The sequence below is a fragment of the Rana temporaria genome, chromosome 13 (genome assembly GCF_905171775.1).
Source record: "Rana temporaria chromosome 13, aRanTem1.1, whole genome shotgun sequence".
NCBI classification, from domain to species: Eukaryota; Metazoa; Chordata; class Amphibia; order Anura; family Ranidae; genus Rana; species Rana temporaria.
This window is the reverse complement of record NC_053501.1, coordinates 16934548-16950791: the sequence shown is the minus strand read 5'-3', so window position 1 is coordinate 16950791 and position 16244 is coordinate 16934548. Positions and strand designations below refer to the sequence as shown.

Below are 16244 nucleotides of genomic sequence, written 5' to 3'. Positions count from 1 at the left end.
TCCATTTTTATAAAAAATTTAATCAGGCTACTACACTTTGCTGGCGCTTCTTTCCCTTTGTTCTTTTCTCCCACCAAAAATGCAGCATGCAGGACTTCTCCCCATAGTTCAGGATGTTTTTAAAAACAATAAAATTACCCCTGTCACGGATTTGTCTTGACAAATTAGCCATCCTCAAAATTGTCCCCTTTTTGTTATTTGTACAGCATTGTTTTTTTTTAATCGCTTCTCTTTATTTAGAAAATTGCTCTTATAATACACTTTGTGCATTTTTCATCAAATACAATATATATTTAGAAAAAAAAAAAAAAATACATATTTAACCCTAATTCCCCCAAGTGTTTCCTTGTCTTAGCCGTGTACCGTTTGTGCATTATTTCTGTTTTTCCCCTTCCCTTCCCCCCCCCCAGCACCTTATTATTATTCTTTTCAATCTACATCTCATCTAATTTTTTTTTCTCTTCTAACCCCAGTGTTCTTCTTAGACCTAGTGAGTATATTTTTCCTTGTTTTTTTTTAATTTTTTATGCTTTTAACTCCTCCCCCCTCAGCTTCTCTAGAATCTCTACCTCTGGAGTCTATCCATTACCAGCTGCGGAGGCGCGAGTCTGGCATCCCCCATCCATGGTTGCCATATATGATCAAATTTACTAGTTTCCCCCCTGCGGCTATAGGCTAGTCTTTCTCTAAGAAGTAGGGAGTTCACATATAGAATCCACTGTCTTCCCGTGGGTACCTCTGGTGCCATCCAGTGTCGTGCTATGAGTTTTCTCGCCAGATACAGCACTCTAGTTAACATTAAATACATTTCTTTTGGGAGTGATTCAACATCTATGGCCCCCAGTACGTACACCAGGGGATCCATAGGAACAGATACCTGTGCCAGTCTGCTTATGCACTGGGAGACCTCCTCCCAATACCGATGTAGTTTTAGGCATCTCCATATTAGATGTATGAAATCTCCCTGATGTACTTTGCACTTCGGGCATAGAGGGGAATCTCTTCCCCCCCACCTGTGCATCTGCACTGGTGTTCTATATGCCCTGTGCAAAATAAATAGTTGTGACAGTCTATGAGACGCAGATAATCGACACAGGGATGGATTCTAGGACCCTATTCCACTGGTTTTGATCTATATCTCCTATATCTTCTGCCCATTTGCTACGGCATCTCAGGGATGCATGGTCCTGAATCTTAGATAGCAGTTCCGTAGATTTTTGATATTAATCCTCTCCGGTCATCTGTTCCGAGTACTACCTTCATCAGGGAGGACTCCCTTTGAGTTTAACTGAAATTCCTGACACAACTGTTCATATGTTTATTTTTTTTATACTAGCATTGTTTGTTTACTTGTATTTCCTGATACACAGTGTGGCCATCCTGACTATGGGCATCTGAAGACCACTGGGACCCTCTTCCGTGATTAGGTGCATGCTGGAGATATCCAGGGTAGCTACAGGTAAGCCTTTTTATAGGCTTACCTGTAGCAAAATGTGTGTTGTCAGGGTTTACAACCACTTTAAACAGCGCTAAAGTGCTGCTAAAACGAGCTGCACTTTAGCGCCAATGTGGCCCCAGTGTGAAAGGGGTCTTACTGAATGACAGAAAAGAACAATGAACTACCTAGAGCGCTCATCAGCAACCTGATAATTCATTAAGAACTAGAAGCCGCCAGCCGCTAAGGCCGATAGTACATATAGTTCATTGATTCACAGGGATCTGTGAATCAATGATGTGGTCATGTGAGCAGAGCCCCATACAGCATTTTTTTTTTTTTTTTAAACTGTGACAGCAAGTGCGGGGAAACGATCTGACTCGCTGTCACAAGGAGGAGGCGGTTAGATGCTAAAAATTTTATATTCCAAATATAAGTGTAACATGTTCAGAAAAATGAACTTATCCTTTAAATGAAATGCTACAGCTTTAAATGCAAAAAATAGCTGTTGGTCCTGCCAAAAATGCAGTGCAGTCCTTTGCACACTGCAGCCTTTTCTCTCTGTGCACATTACTCTTTCCTCCTATGCTATGGAGACGTATTCCTAATGCCCTGTACACATGGTCCTAAAATCGGACAACAGATCGTCCCGACTTTTTTCGCTTACTAGTCGCAGGTAGAAATTGAAAATGTTACTAAAGTCCCTGAAATTTTCGTACGAAAAAACAAATCAGAAGTGATTTCATGTGTTGTGGTGCATTTGTATTCTATTTTCAGACGACAACTGTACTGACTAAACAAAAATCCTACGATCTGGTATCGTTCGAGGAAACATTTTTGCACTTGCCCGATCGGATAATATTGGACGAACTCTTGTGATCGGCTATCGAAAGCTCTATGCTTATTGCATTTTTTTTTTTACCAAAAAGAAGAATACACATTGGCCTAAACTGATGGAAAAAAAAAAAAAAGACTAACGAAAATACCTCTTTTGAGCAGAGAAGGAGGGCCCTGGCCTACGGCATGGTTCCTTACCCTTTCTGGATTGTGGGAGTAAAGTACTCTTACCCCCAGTGGCATTCTTAATAATGTCGTCCAGCGAGGCTCCAAATAGCCTCTCACCCTGGAAGGATAAATCTGTCAGAACCTTTTTGGAAATCTGGTCCGCAGACCAGCATTTTAACCGAATCAGGCGACACAGTACCAAAGCAGATACTGAGGCTCTGGAGAGCAAGGGAGCTGGATCAAAGCTGCATCGCAGACGTACGTAAGGCAATGCACCAGCTGGTCAGCCAACTCCACACAGACCGGGGAAGCCTGTTGCTTCTCCAGATCGCGGTGCAACAATTTTGCCCACTCAGTAAGAGTCTGTGACACCAGGGCCGTGGCCAATACTGAATATTGACCCCCTTAAATGCAGGGGTCCCTTCTACTGGAACTTGTTCAACCTAGACACCGGGGGGTCCACAAATGGGGGCGATGCCCATTTTTTCAAAAGGGTAATGGACCGCCATGCGTTTTGGGACCGCAAAAGGTCTTTTGCGGCCGTCTCCATTCCTTGTCTATAAATTTATCAAATGAAGACACATAAAGGAAAAACCTTTGCAGTGTGGGTCGACTTGCAGGACCCAAAACGGACCCGCACCTAAGCCGATGCCCCAGTCGCATCCTCCAATTTGAGGGTTTCCCGCACTGCAGTGATAAGTGCACCCACAAGCGCCTTCTCCTACGCTGCCCTGGACAGTGAGTCCTCCTCACTGTCCGAATGGTCCCGGTCCACGTCCTCCGATACCTCAGAACAGGGGCCCTGCGCCACGGCCAAGCCAGAGTCTGAATCAGAGCTGTCCCCAGATGATGGTGGGGGGGAGGGGGCACTTTTTACCTTCCTTACGCCCACACACTGCTTCCACCCTGGCAACAAATGATTCCAGGACCGCTAACAAAGCGTCTACCTGTACTGCAGGTGCTGGGGGACCAGTTGCTATCACTGGAGTCTCCAAGGGAGAAGCGCCAGCCTCTGACGCCATACTGCTCACCTGACAGCCACTCAGGGACCAAGTCAAGGTATACTGAAAAAAAGATCCACCCTCCTTGCTGCCACAAACCGAGGGGTTAACCCCAGAGGAACTCACTGCCCCAACCTGGGTACTGTTCAGCGCTGCAGACTGCACTAACACCCAGCACAGTGTGTGCCTGAGGTGATCTGCCGTTCGCAACGCAATAAGCTTTGCGCAAAAGTTATAGCTTCTACAAAATAGGGGCTAGATTTATGGCATTTGTATTAATATTTTTTTTTTACTAGTAATGGCGGCGATCTGCGATTTTTATCGGTACTGCGACCTTATGGCGGACACATCGGACACTTTTGACACATTTTTGGGACCATTGGCTTTTTTATAGCGATTAGTGCTTTAAAAATGCATTGATTACTGTAAAAATGTGACTGGCAGGGTAGGGGTTAACACTAGGGGGCGAGGAAGGGGTTAATTATGTTCCCTCATTGTGTTCTAACTGAAGGGGTGGTGGGACTGACTAGGGGAAATGACAGATCGCTGTTCATACATTGTATAAACATGCGCCGGGCACTCGCATCGGCACCAGGGGCGAGCAGGCCCCTAGTGGCTGCAATGCAAAATTACATTATATTACGTGATTTTGCACAGCCGAGCCGACCTGCCGCCGTAAAACTACGGTGGGAAAGAGGTTAAGAAATTAGAATAAACTGTGTTTTTTTCTTTTCTAGGACAAAGGTTTTACATAAATTAATAAAAGCGGACCATTGCACACAAGCCTGTCAGTGTCTCAATGTCCATATGTTTTTCCCCCTCAAACCTCTTGATATTTTGGCCCCTTTCACACAGGCTTTCCGATCAGGCTTGTCAGTTTTTCAGGCAGACCTGATCGAAGCCTCCATTCATTCCTATGGAGTGGCGGATGTCAGCGATGCCATGTCCACTGAAATCCTCCCCTACTTGATCCGATCCTGTCTGTGAAATCCAGAAGAATGGTGACCCAATTTTCCATCGGTCTGGCGGATCTGATGAAAACGGACAGGCGGTCCGTTTTTATCCGATCTCCGCATAGAGGAGGGAGGGACGCTGACAGGTGTGTCTCTGCACTGTGAGCAGAGACGGACCTGCCATCAGCCTGATCAGCGGGTTGATCCCCCTACTGAGCAAAGCAGAGTCCACCCTTGTGAAAGGACCATTTTGCTGGACAGCTTGTCCAGTTAAAAGGAAGTTAATAGTGGACTTCCTGGCCAGATCACTAGGTAAAAATAACAGAAAATGTAAAGACTAATAAAAGAAAATAAATGCAGCCATCTGATGCCGCGTACACACCATCACTTTATGTCATGAAAAAAACGACATTTTTAAAAACGTCAATTTAAATGACCGTGTGTGGGGGAAAACGTCGTTTTATGTCTTGTGAAAAACGTAAAAAAAAATTGAAAAAAAATTGAAGCATGCTTCAATTTTATGTGTCGTTTTTCAAAATGTCGTTTTTTGTTTCACAGAAATTGACCGTGTGTAGCAAAAAACAACGTTTAAAACGACGTTTTTAAACCCGCGCATGCCCAGAAGCTAGTTATGAAGCAAGTTTCAAAGGAAAAAAGTGGTGAACGTAACCGCGCTTTGCTAGAGCATTGTGAAAATACGATGGTGTGTAGGCAACTTCGTTTTTTGAAAATTGAAGTTTCAAAAACGTCGTTTTTTACTTCACAGAAAATGACGTTTTTTTTCATCACATAAAGTGATGGTGTGTACGCGGCATAAGAACTGGTAAGTTGCAATATATAATTTTTTTTTGCTTTTGGGTTTGGATACATTTTAAGTGACCCAAAGCAAGTGGATGTTTTAGCAGAGCCCAGTAGTGAAAGCAGCTTCAGCCAGAGTCCTGCATGAGCTGCAGGCAAACTGCCTAAGGTGCACACCTACTGTCAGGGTACACAGGTGAGACCCCCCCCCCCTCCCCTCCTGCAGCCAGGCTCTTTCCCTCGTCAGGTACAGCGTGCCAGCTGCCTGCAAGTTGTTCAGGACTGCGAGATGCATGGAGGGAGGAGCCGGTTTTATCCTCTCCTTTAATAAGAAAGTCCCGCCTTGCAAGTTTTTTGAGCAGCTCTTTCCCTATTCAGAGCATCCCCAGCCAAACTAATGCCCTCTCCTACCCTGACGTCAAACAGCAGATCACAGGCAAGATTAGGGTTTTTCATTTCTCTTATTGCAGCAATTAGCCTGGGACTGTATAAAAGGGCTACAGAGAGGGGAGGGAGGCAGAGGGGAGATCTGGGGACAAAAAGAGATAGCGAGGAGAGAGAGGCAGAGACAGGAAGGCAGAGGTAGAGTGAGGGGGGACAATGCAGGTCACACAGTCCACCTTGGTCTCTGCAGCTTCCTAGAAACTTTTTTTTTTTTGTTTTCAAACAAACTTTGAGTGATGAGAGAGACCAGCTGAAGTTTTTCCTGGAAGCAGAGAAGCGTGCAGACACCTGTCCTAGCAGCTTCCCACTATTATACTGCAAGACATTCATTCCCTTTGAATGAAGGAAGAGAGAGGCAGGTAGAGAAGGGCAGCACTAAAGGGCACAGGAGGGGGGAGGGTGCTGCCACGCTGCCAACATGGGTCTGCTCAGCGTGGACCTGTTGATCACTTTGCAAATCCTGCCCGGCTTCTTTTCGAACTGCCTCTTCCTCGCTCTCTATGACTCTGTGGTGTTGGTGAAACACGTGCTCCTACAGCTGAACCGGTCCAAATCCAGCCAGGGTCAGTGGCGTCGGATGCTCACCCCCGAAGGATTGCGCTGTGTTTGGAACAGCTTCCTATTGGACGCCTACAAACAGGTACGCAGGGAATGGAAAAAAAAAAAAAAGCGCCACTTTTAAAAGGGAAAGTTGCAGAACACCTGTGTGAGAAGGCTGTGACGGAAGGAGCTGTTCCCCATACTAGTCCCACAGCAGCCAAACTAAACCAGATGCTATCCAGGCAGTAGTGGGCAGCATCGCAGGGGAGGGGGGTGGCTGCTTCTGTCAGAGCTTTCTCACACAGGTGACTTTTTTTACTAGAAGCATTCCTGTTTTTTTATGCAATTTTTGACTTGTGATCAACAGACATAAATGCAAAGATTGAAACATTGGGGTGAATTTACTAAAGGCAAATAGACTGTGCGCTTTGCAAGTGCAGTTTCTTAAATGAGGTAAATCTTCACTTTACAAAGATTACCCAATATCATTCAAGGAACAAAAAAAAAATTGGAAGATGGAAGTCAGCAGAGGTGCCACTCATTTACTAAGATTTGGAGCAACTGCATTTGCAGACGTTCATAGTCTATTTGCCTTTAGTAAAATCAACTTTAACCAACATTGTACCGCGTCAGTGAAAAAGGAAGATGTTATATGGTAACTGATAATCGTAACCGATATGTAGATGGGCTGAATCTATAGTGTAGTATACCGTAGTTCAGTACAGTGTTGTATGGATGACGGAGCTGTGCTGATGGGCAGCAGGTGAAAAGTGAAGTCTTTTATGAGCTAGGTGAATACATTTATGGGGCAGTTGTTGTGCATGCACATTTGGCATCCATGGGGTGGTCACATAACTTAGGTGGTAAAAGCAAAAAAAACATAGGATAGACAGCAACAAAGTGCTAGTTACTGCAGAGATTTAGCAGCATGCAGGAAAATCTTTGTACAGCAGTATTTCTTCCCCACCTACAGAGGGGTAAGATTATTACACTGCTCATGAGCTGCATTTATGGGACAGGATAGGGGGCACTGCGGATGTCAAAGTGATCACTCGCCACCACCAGATCTCACCATGTGTTTGACCTGCTCCATACACACACACACACACACACACACACACACACACACACACAAAAGCAATGACCATCAAACAACAAAAAGGTCATAGAAAAGTGAGGACGTCCAGTTATATACATACACACGTGAGCCCAGGTGCTCCCACCGGGCTCTTTTTCTCCTGGTCTTTTCAATCAAGTTCTCGAGCAGCAGCTACACAAAAGATAAGAATGCATGTTAAAGCCACAGCAGCACATAAAACTCTCCGACATTATAATAATAGTAATCGGCGTTCCCTCCGCTGAGCAGAGATTGTACATTCCTTGGGCTATTAGGCATAAAAGGCAGCTCATTGCCCGGAGGAATTTGTAGTTTATGTAATAAGTAGTTTGTGATGAGTGCCGCGACTCTGGCTCCGCTTTTTTTTTTTTTTTTTTGCCGGTGTGCGGGGTCTGAGTGCAGTGTTGTTTTTTTTTTCTTTCTTTTACCGCTGCTTTCATAACTACTCGTGCAGATCGTAAAGACATGACTGTCATGTGGAGCAGAGCGGATGTTTTACCCCTTACGTCGTGTGGGTCCCACGTGCTCTTAACAGACAATGAGCACCTACAAACTGCTGGACTGGATTAGTGGGTGTCTGGGAAAGGCATGGACTGAGCTGCTGGGGTGACATTTATCGGGGGGGGGGCGACGACAGTGCAGGAATGGGAACATTCACATCATTAGTCAGTTTATCTCATTAGAGCTGCACAGAAACTTGTGTAAGCCCCATACAGGGTCAGGATTGTTCAACAGATCAGTGACATACACCTACCAACCTGGTTTTGCATTACTGCAGCCAGAGCGGTTAGGAGAGGATTGGTTGCTACAAGTGGCACGTGTAACTAGGCAGCGTTTTTTAAAGGGGAACTTGGGGCAGAATAAAAAAAAAAAAAACTGACATATATAATGCATTTCGTCGGTTTGCTTTTCCAAGTCCTCCCTGTAACATAGGTTAACTATCTGTTGAGCCTGCCAGTAAATCTGTCAATTTGACACTTCCTGTAAGTGGAGGACAGTGCTGCTCGTCCTGCAGTTAATTCACAAAGCATGGTGTTCACCCAGTGGACGAGGGAGTCTCAGGCTGCATTCACACCTAGGCGTACAAAATCGCGGCGTTTTGTCCCGCGAATTGCGGCGACAAATTGCGGCTTTTTGTACCGCGATTTGCGGCGACAAAACGCCGCGATTGTGAATGCAGCCTCACCCCCTCTATGGAGATGGTTCACATCTCCTATGCCGAACGCCGAAAGACGCCTGAAAAAAAGGTCCGGGACTTTTTTTCAGGCGTTCGGATGTGAACCATCTCCATAGAGGGCAATGTGTTTTCATCCCTTCAGCGTCTCGGGGCTGCTGCGGCGTCACACTACAGGCGACAAAACGCCTAGGTGTGAATGGGGGCTTAAAGTGGTTGTAAAGTCAGAGGGGTTTATTTTTCTTAATGCTTTCTGTGTGCATTAGCCCCCCCCCCCACCCACGTCCAGCCCCCCTAACACTTATCTGAGCCCAATCTCTGTCCAAGAGTGTCTTGGCCATCCGAGATTCTTCCTCCCGATTGGCTGGGACACAGCAGCCGCATCATTAGCTCCCGCTGCTGTCAAAGTCAGCTAGCCAATCAGGACAGAGGGGTAAGATTATTACACTGCTCATGAGCTGCATTTATGGGACAGGATATGGGGCACTGCGGATGTCAAAGTGATCACAGAAGCATGATGGGACTTGTAGTTTTGTAACAGCTGGAGGTCTGCTAATTGCATAACCCTGCCCTATAGCAACCCGCTTGCTGTGGGGGGGGGGGGGGGGCTTAACAGGAGGGAAAAATCACAGAAGAGGGACCTGAAAAGAGGAGGATCTGGGCTGCTCTGTGCAAATCCACTGCACAAAGCAGGGAAGTTGTTTTTTTTTTCCTGACAGGGGCTGAGACATTGACCCGTAACAAAAAAAAACAAAAACACACAGCTGAGCATTCGGCGTGTGTGTATGCCACCCTATCAAAGCCGGATGTTTTCCTGGCTTCTGTCAGATTAGCATGCTGGAAAACCAGCAGCTGACTGACTCCTGATCATGCTTTCAGCCAATGGCGTAGAGCGCTGATCAGTGTTTTGGTGGGGGGGTGGGGGGCGGAACACAACAGCTCAGCAGGGGGATTGCTATAATAACTTTGCATAATTCTGACTGGAGCTGACAGTTTTTTTCTCATTCATAGTTTGTACCAGGCATTAGGCAGGCATAGATCATACAATTTTCTTAAATTAGTGTAATTCCCCATCAACATTGACTATCCCTCCCGCTGCGCTATTGTGTTCTGCCGGCGGAGAGCCTTCCCTGCTGGCACAAAACGATGACCAGTGTTGCCAGCTATAGCCAATGGCACTGATTGTTAGGGAAAAACCAGACAGGCTGGTTGTACACACAACAATTGATGGACTGACTTGTGTAGAACCAGGGTGCCCATACATGGATGGAAATCTGGCCAGTTCAGCAGGGACCGGCTTTAAGCTTAGCATTCACTCAATTCCAACATTCACACTAAATAGCGTGGGTGGCTAAATCTCTTCTGCTGGCTATTGACAGCTGGTGTCAGCAGCTGTCAGAGAAATGGCTTGGCTGCAGTCACTGTGTGGTCAACAATTTTCCACCTGGGCCACCGATGGTTAGAAAATTTGGCCAATTCCTGTGAAATGTCGACCCAAAATTCTAACTGTCAGTGGCCCTGCTGCTGCAGTTTTAAGCTGCCTCTATGCCACGCAAATCGTGTTCCGTTATTATTATTTTACAGGATTTATATAAAGCCAACAGTTCACGCTTTACAACATGAGGGCAGACAGTATAGTTACAATATAATTCAATACAGGAGGAATCAGAGGGCCCTGTTTGAGCGTACAATCTAGGAGGCAGGGCCAAGTGTTACAAAATTTAATAACTGTGGGGGATGTTCTGATGGAGAAAATACAAAGTACAGTTGTTAGGTGTGGGCAGAGAAGGGTTTTCAGGGATCACCTAAAAGCGGATAGCGTAAAAGATAGCTGGACAGATTTGGGGTAAGGGCGTTCCAGAGGATAGGAGAGGCTCAGGAAAAGTCCTGGAGGCGAGTATGGGAGGAGGTGACAAAGCAGAGGTTGCGGGAGGAACAAAAGGAACAAGTAGGTTGGTATTTTGGGACTAGGTTAGTGATGTAGCTGGAGGCAGAGTTGCGGAGGCTTTGCACGTTGTTGATAGAATTTAATTTTGTTGGGCGAGTGGCAGTTAATGGAGGAATTGACAGAGAGGGGTAGGAGACACTGAACAGTTGATAAGGTAGCAGCATTCATGGACTGAAGGGGGGATAGTCCATGTAAAGGTAATACCGTGAGGAGGGAGTTGCAGAAGTCAAGGCGAGAGATGCCCGGGGAGTGAACTAGGAGCTTTGTGGTGTCATTGGTTGACCTGGATTTATAGCTGTGGGTGGCTCCATCGGCACCACTCCACCCGACATCCTTTGATCTGAAGAAGCTAGGAAGAAAACGGTTGACTAAAACTTGACAGTAACCAATCAGCTAAAGCCACCAGGGGTCAGAATACAATAGCCTGAAGCCGCAGATTAGTCAAGCCACACTGTTTAGCGTGGATGGGGAAATCAACAGACTCCTCTCGTTAGGAAATCTAAGGGCCAGATCCACATACATTTCGATCGGCGCAGCGTATCAGAGATACACTACGCCGCTGTACCTTACCGTACCTGGCGTATATTCGAATCCTCAGCGAGTTTGCGCCATAAGTTACGGCGGCGTATTGTATTTCTGGCGGCGGATTTCAAATTGGGCGGGTTCATTTAAATTAAGCGCGTCCCCGCGCCGAATGAACTGCGCATGCGTCGTCCCGAAATTTCCCGCCGTGCATTGCGTTAAATGACGTCGCTAGGACGTCATTTTTTTTTACTTAGACGTGAGTTACGTCCATCCCTATTTACGGACGACTTACGCAAAAAATGTAAAAAAATCTAATTTCGACGCGGGAACGACGGCCATACTTAAAGCGGGGGTTTTTTTTTTTATTTTACCTTAAAATCAGGCATTGTAGCGCGAGCTACAGTATGCCTGTCACAAATTTTTTACCGCCGTACTCACCTTGTAGTCGTCCATCGTAGAATCCGGGGAATGGGCGTGCCTATGGAGACGGAGGATGATTGACGGCCGGCTCTGGCGCGTCACGCTTCTCCGGAAATAGCCGAAATAGGCTCGGTCTTCACGACGCGTGCGCATAGCCTGTGCGCAGGCGCCGTGAAGAGCCGAGACCTACTCCGGCTGTCTTCGGGGAGAGTGACGTGCCAGGGCCGGCCGTCAATCATCCTCCCTCTCCATAGGCACGCCCATTCCCCGCGGGAGCCGGAATCTACGATGGACGACTACAAGGTGAGTACGGGGTTAAAAAAATCGGGACAGGCATACTGTAGCTCGCGCTACAATGCCTGTCTCGATGGTAAAATGTGTCGGGGGGGGGGGGGGAACTACCGCTTTAACATGGCAAGTCTATCTATACGCCGCAATATACCAGCTCTAACTATACGCCAGAAAAAGCGACGGCTGCGCCTACGTACGTGGATCGTCGTAAATCGTTAATTTGCATACCCGACGCCGAAAACGACGCAAACTCCACCCAGCGGGCGCCAAAGTATTGCACCTACGATCCGAAGGCGTACAAAGCCGTACGCCTGTCGGATCGAACCCAGAAGCCGTCGTATCTTGGTTTGAGGATTCAAACTAAAGATACGACGCGGGTAATTTGAAAGTAAGCCGGCGTATCAGTAGATACGCCGGCGTACTACCTATGTGGATCTGGCCCTAAGACCGCATTCACATCTAGGCGTTTTTACGCCTGTAGCGCTACGCCGCTGCCGCCAGAGGGCTGGAAATACATGTCCCTCTATGGAGATGGTTCACATCTCCACGCCGAACGCCTGACGCCTATCGCCTGAAAAAAGGTCCCGGACCTTTTTTTCAGGCGTCTTTCGGCGTTTCGGCTAGGAGATGGGAAGCATCTCCATAGAGGGGGTCATTCTGGGGCACATCTAGGAGGACAATACCGGCGTTTTTTCGCCGCAAATCGCGGTACAAAACGCCGCTATTTGTACCGCGATTTGCGGCGACAAAACGCCGCGATTTCGTCCGCCTAGATGTGAATGGAGCCTTAGAGTGTATGGCCAACCCTAGACGAATGTTTGTCTATTACTTGAAATCCATTTCAAAAACCCAAACAATTAAAGCACAACTATAAACAAAAACTTTTTAAGCTTATATCTTACAACTGATTTATTTGGTTTGGGAAAAAAAATAAAGATGTACATAATAGAAGCTGACTTTTGTGAATTCCCCTCAGCAGTGTTCTATGGTTCGTCCCTATTCCTGTAACTGTCACTTTTGCCAGACAGCTTGGCTTGTTACAGGAAGCTGAAAAAAAAACATCTACTGGCAGAAATCGAGAGGTAATAAAAACTATGTTGCAGTTAAGACTCAGAAAAAATAAATAAAAAACTGCTGTGCTAATGCTAGTACGCAGAATACATCTTGCATGTCATTACTGCCCAGAGTTTCAATGTATTGAATAAATCATTTTCCCAAAGTGTGGTAACCCATAGCAACCATGTTTCATCTTTACGATTGGACTTCTGAATTGAATTGTGGCTTCACACTTTGTCTAACCATTCTCATTGACTAAACTGGGGTATAAAGACTTGTCTTTTGTTAATACACCACGTTTATCATATTTCATGCTGGTCAGAAACTGAAAATGCCCCAGGCTTGTCCACTCTCAATCTATGTTATGTCCCTTTAAACCTCTGCAGAGTTTTTTTCCCCATCAGGTTAGAGGTCCTGAATGAGATCTGTAACTCTGTGTCAATAGAAACAATCATGGGCACAAGTCATTGAAGCACCTGTAGCTTGGCACGGGGGCAAAGTACTTCAATGATGCCCTCTGCTGGCAACTTCTCACAGCTCATGAAACTGTTGACATATGAATGGAGTGCTGATCGTTCTAAAATAAAACCATTTAGCAGATTAGGATGGAAAGTCAAATGTCATGGGTAATGGAAAGGAACCAAATACAGCAGTATTTAATATGAAGATAATTTGTTAATGTGCTGGCAAGGCAGATGTGCAGAAATTCTAAACCCCCAGCACACAGTTCCATATGTTCAGGATGTGCTTACAAAACAGGGAGGGCTTGATTCGTGAATAGACATTAAGGCCTAGATTCACGTAGGGCGGCAAGTGCTGTATTCACAAAGCACTTGCGTCCTAAGTTACGGCGGCGTATCGTAAATCGGCCGGCGTAAGCACACGTATTTCAAAGTAGGCAGGTCGTGGGCGTGTTGTATTTGAATTAAGCTTGACCCCGTGTAGATGCATGGCCGAACGAACGGCGCATGCGCGCGCATGCTCAGTATCACGTCGTATTTACGCCCAAAGATACGCCGGCTCAATGCCTGTGACGTGAACGTAACCTACGCACAGCCCCATTCACGTAAACGAGGTAAAAAGATACACTTGTTCCGACGTCCATACCTTGCATGGGCTGCGCCACCTAGAGACCAGCTTTATCTTTACGCCGGCGTATGTCTTACGTAAACGGCGTAACTAATTACGACGGGCGTACGTACGTACGTACGTACGTACGTACGTACGTACGTACGTTCTTGAATCGGCGTATCTTGCTCATTTACATATTCAACGCGGAAATCAACAGAAGCGCCACCTAGCGAGCAGAGTAAATATGCACCCAAGATACGACGGCGTAGGAGACTTACGCCGCTCATATCTTGGCAGAATTTATGCGTAACTGATTCTATGAATCAGGCGCATAGATACGATGGCAGCCATTCGGATTTACGACGGCGTATCTCGAGATACGCCGTCGTAAGTCTTTGAGAATCTGGGCCTAAAATGTTCCCACAGTACATACATGTGCTTTCTCATACCAAAATTTTGAGTGTTTGTTGTACAGTTATTGAGTACATACGACTTCAGATACTAAAAACGTTGTCAAATCTTGTATGACAGGGAATGCTGAGCTGTCCATAAGCAAACCATACAGGACATGTAGTATCGGTATGCCGTGTTTGTATGAGGAGCATTTAGAAGAAAAGTCATGGGGAAGGTGGGGGGTTGGGACCATGCATGTGTAGCCGAATGCTGTCAAATGTTTGCTGGCACCTTAAAGCGGGAGTTCACCCGAAAAACAATTTTTAACATTAGATTGAGGCTCATTTTGTGAAGGGGAATCGGTGTTTTTTTTTTTAAATCGAAGCAGTACTTACCGTTTTAGAGAGCGATCTTCTCCGCCGCTTCCGGGTATGGTCTTCGGGACTGGGCGTTCCTATTTGATTGACAGGCTTCCGACAGTCGCATACATCGCGTCACGAGTAGCCGAAAGAAGCCGAACGTCGGTGCGGCTCTATACGGTGCCTGCGCACTGACGTTCGGCTACTTTCGGAAAATCGTGACGCGCTGTATGCGACCGTCGGAAGCCTGCCAATCAAATAGGAATGCCCAGTCCCGCAGCCCATACCCGGAAGCGGCGGAGAAGATCTATCTCTAAAACGGTAAGTACTGCTTCGATTTAAAAAAAAAACAAAACACCCGATTCCCCTTCACAAAATGAGCCTCAATCTAATGTTAAAAATTTAGTTTTTGGGTGAACCTCCACTTTAATATGAAGTGTGCAAAGTGCTGCTTTCATGGGAGATCATCAGAAAGCTTCTAATATGGGGAGCACCAAACTATCGACCCCTACACACACCTTGTAGAAAGCTAGCTGCCAGGATAGGACACAGGACATGCAGTATGTGTATGTCTTGTATTGGGACAAAACAAGTGTCAGATTGCTGCCTGTGAAGGCAGTTTTTTCCACCCTCCATCAATAGTTGCTAAAATGCTGGCGGACAGGGCTGTGCAACACCACTGGTTGCAAGTGTGTAGGTGGCCAGGCAGCATGGCATTGCTGTTATGGTGCAGGCGGCCACCAATGGCGCTTTGGGCACTCCTACCTCAGTACATTCCCTCACTCTGCCTCAATGAGTGCAGCCTAACTGGCCTCATGAGCAGTATGGCACTGCCTCTTATGATGAGCATTTGTAAGAACTACTATCGAGGGTCTGACCGTGCAGGTGTGACAGAGGCATAATTAGAACAGTCCGGGCCCCAGTGCAAGAACCCATTATGCCCCCCCCCCCGACCTCTGGGGACCTTTTCTCTGGTCCAGGGGCTTTTCCCTCTGAACCCAGGGCCCTTCCCACTGATCTCAGGGCCATTTACTCCCATTGCAGGGCCCTTTATAAGCCCCAGTTCACACTGCAACATAAAGTCACATGACAGGTCAAAACAACCAATGAGGGTCGTTGCAAAAAAAAATAAAAGGTTCCAGCTCTACTTTTATGCGACTTTGGTCGAAAGGAAGTCTCCAGGTACTTGCAAGCAAGTTGCATGACTTTGGGGTCACAGCAGTGTGAACAGCGCCCCCACGGAGGTGGAATGCCAGGGCCCAGTTGCAAGTGTGACCCTAATAGTTCCCCCACTGATGTGTGACCAGGCACTGTCCATTGTCTATTAGCAACTTTACTCGAACTGTGTCATGTGCTCCTTACTGGGAAATCCCCAGAAAGTGTTTGTAAGAACAATCATTTGGGGTTGGATCATCCGTGTCCAACCACTGCCCAGTGTTTACTGGCACCTCCGCTTTCTTCTCGGGGCAGTGAAATCATTAATTGTATAAACATGCGTATGGCCTGTTTTGTAACATGTACAGTATAGTCTTTTAAATTATCCATTGGTCCAATGAGTAATGATCACATTTTTGCCACTTCAGTGAAAAATGCAACTCTTCGTGGGAGAATACAATTGTTTATTAAAAGTGTGAAAACATACAAATCGAGCCAACGCGTTTCGGGGGAACTGCCTCCCCCTTCTTCAGCACTGTTGGTGCATGCCAACTGAGAT

General features: G+C 46.4%; 1 protein-coding gene across 1 annotated transcript in view; it reads left to right on the top strand.

The window, feature by feature from the left end:
- The first annotated feature begins 6019 nt into the window (after positions 1-6019).
- The window catches only part of DIO2 (iodothyronine deiodinase 2), a 42286-nt gene continuing 32061 nt past the window's right edge, over positions 6020-16244 (top strand). Inside the window, exon 1 of the mRNA XM_040333819.1 lies at positions 6020-6276. Coding sequence (XP_040189753.1) covers positions 6055-6276 — 222 coding nt within the window. The 5' untranslated portion in view covers positions 6020-6054. The remainder of the gene's footprint in view (positions 6277-16244) is intronic.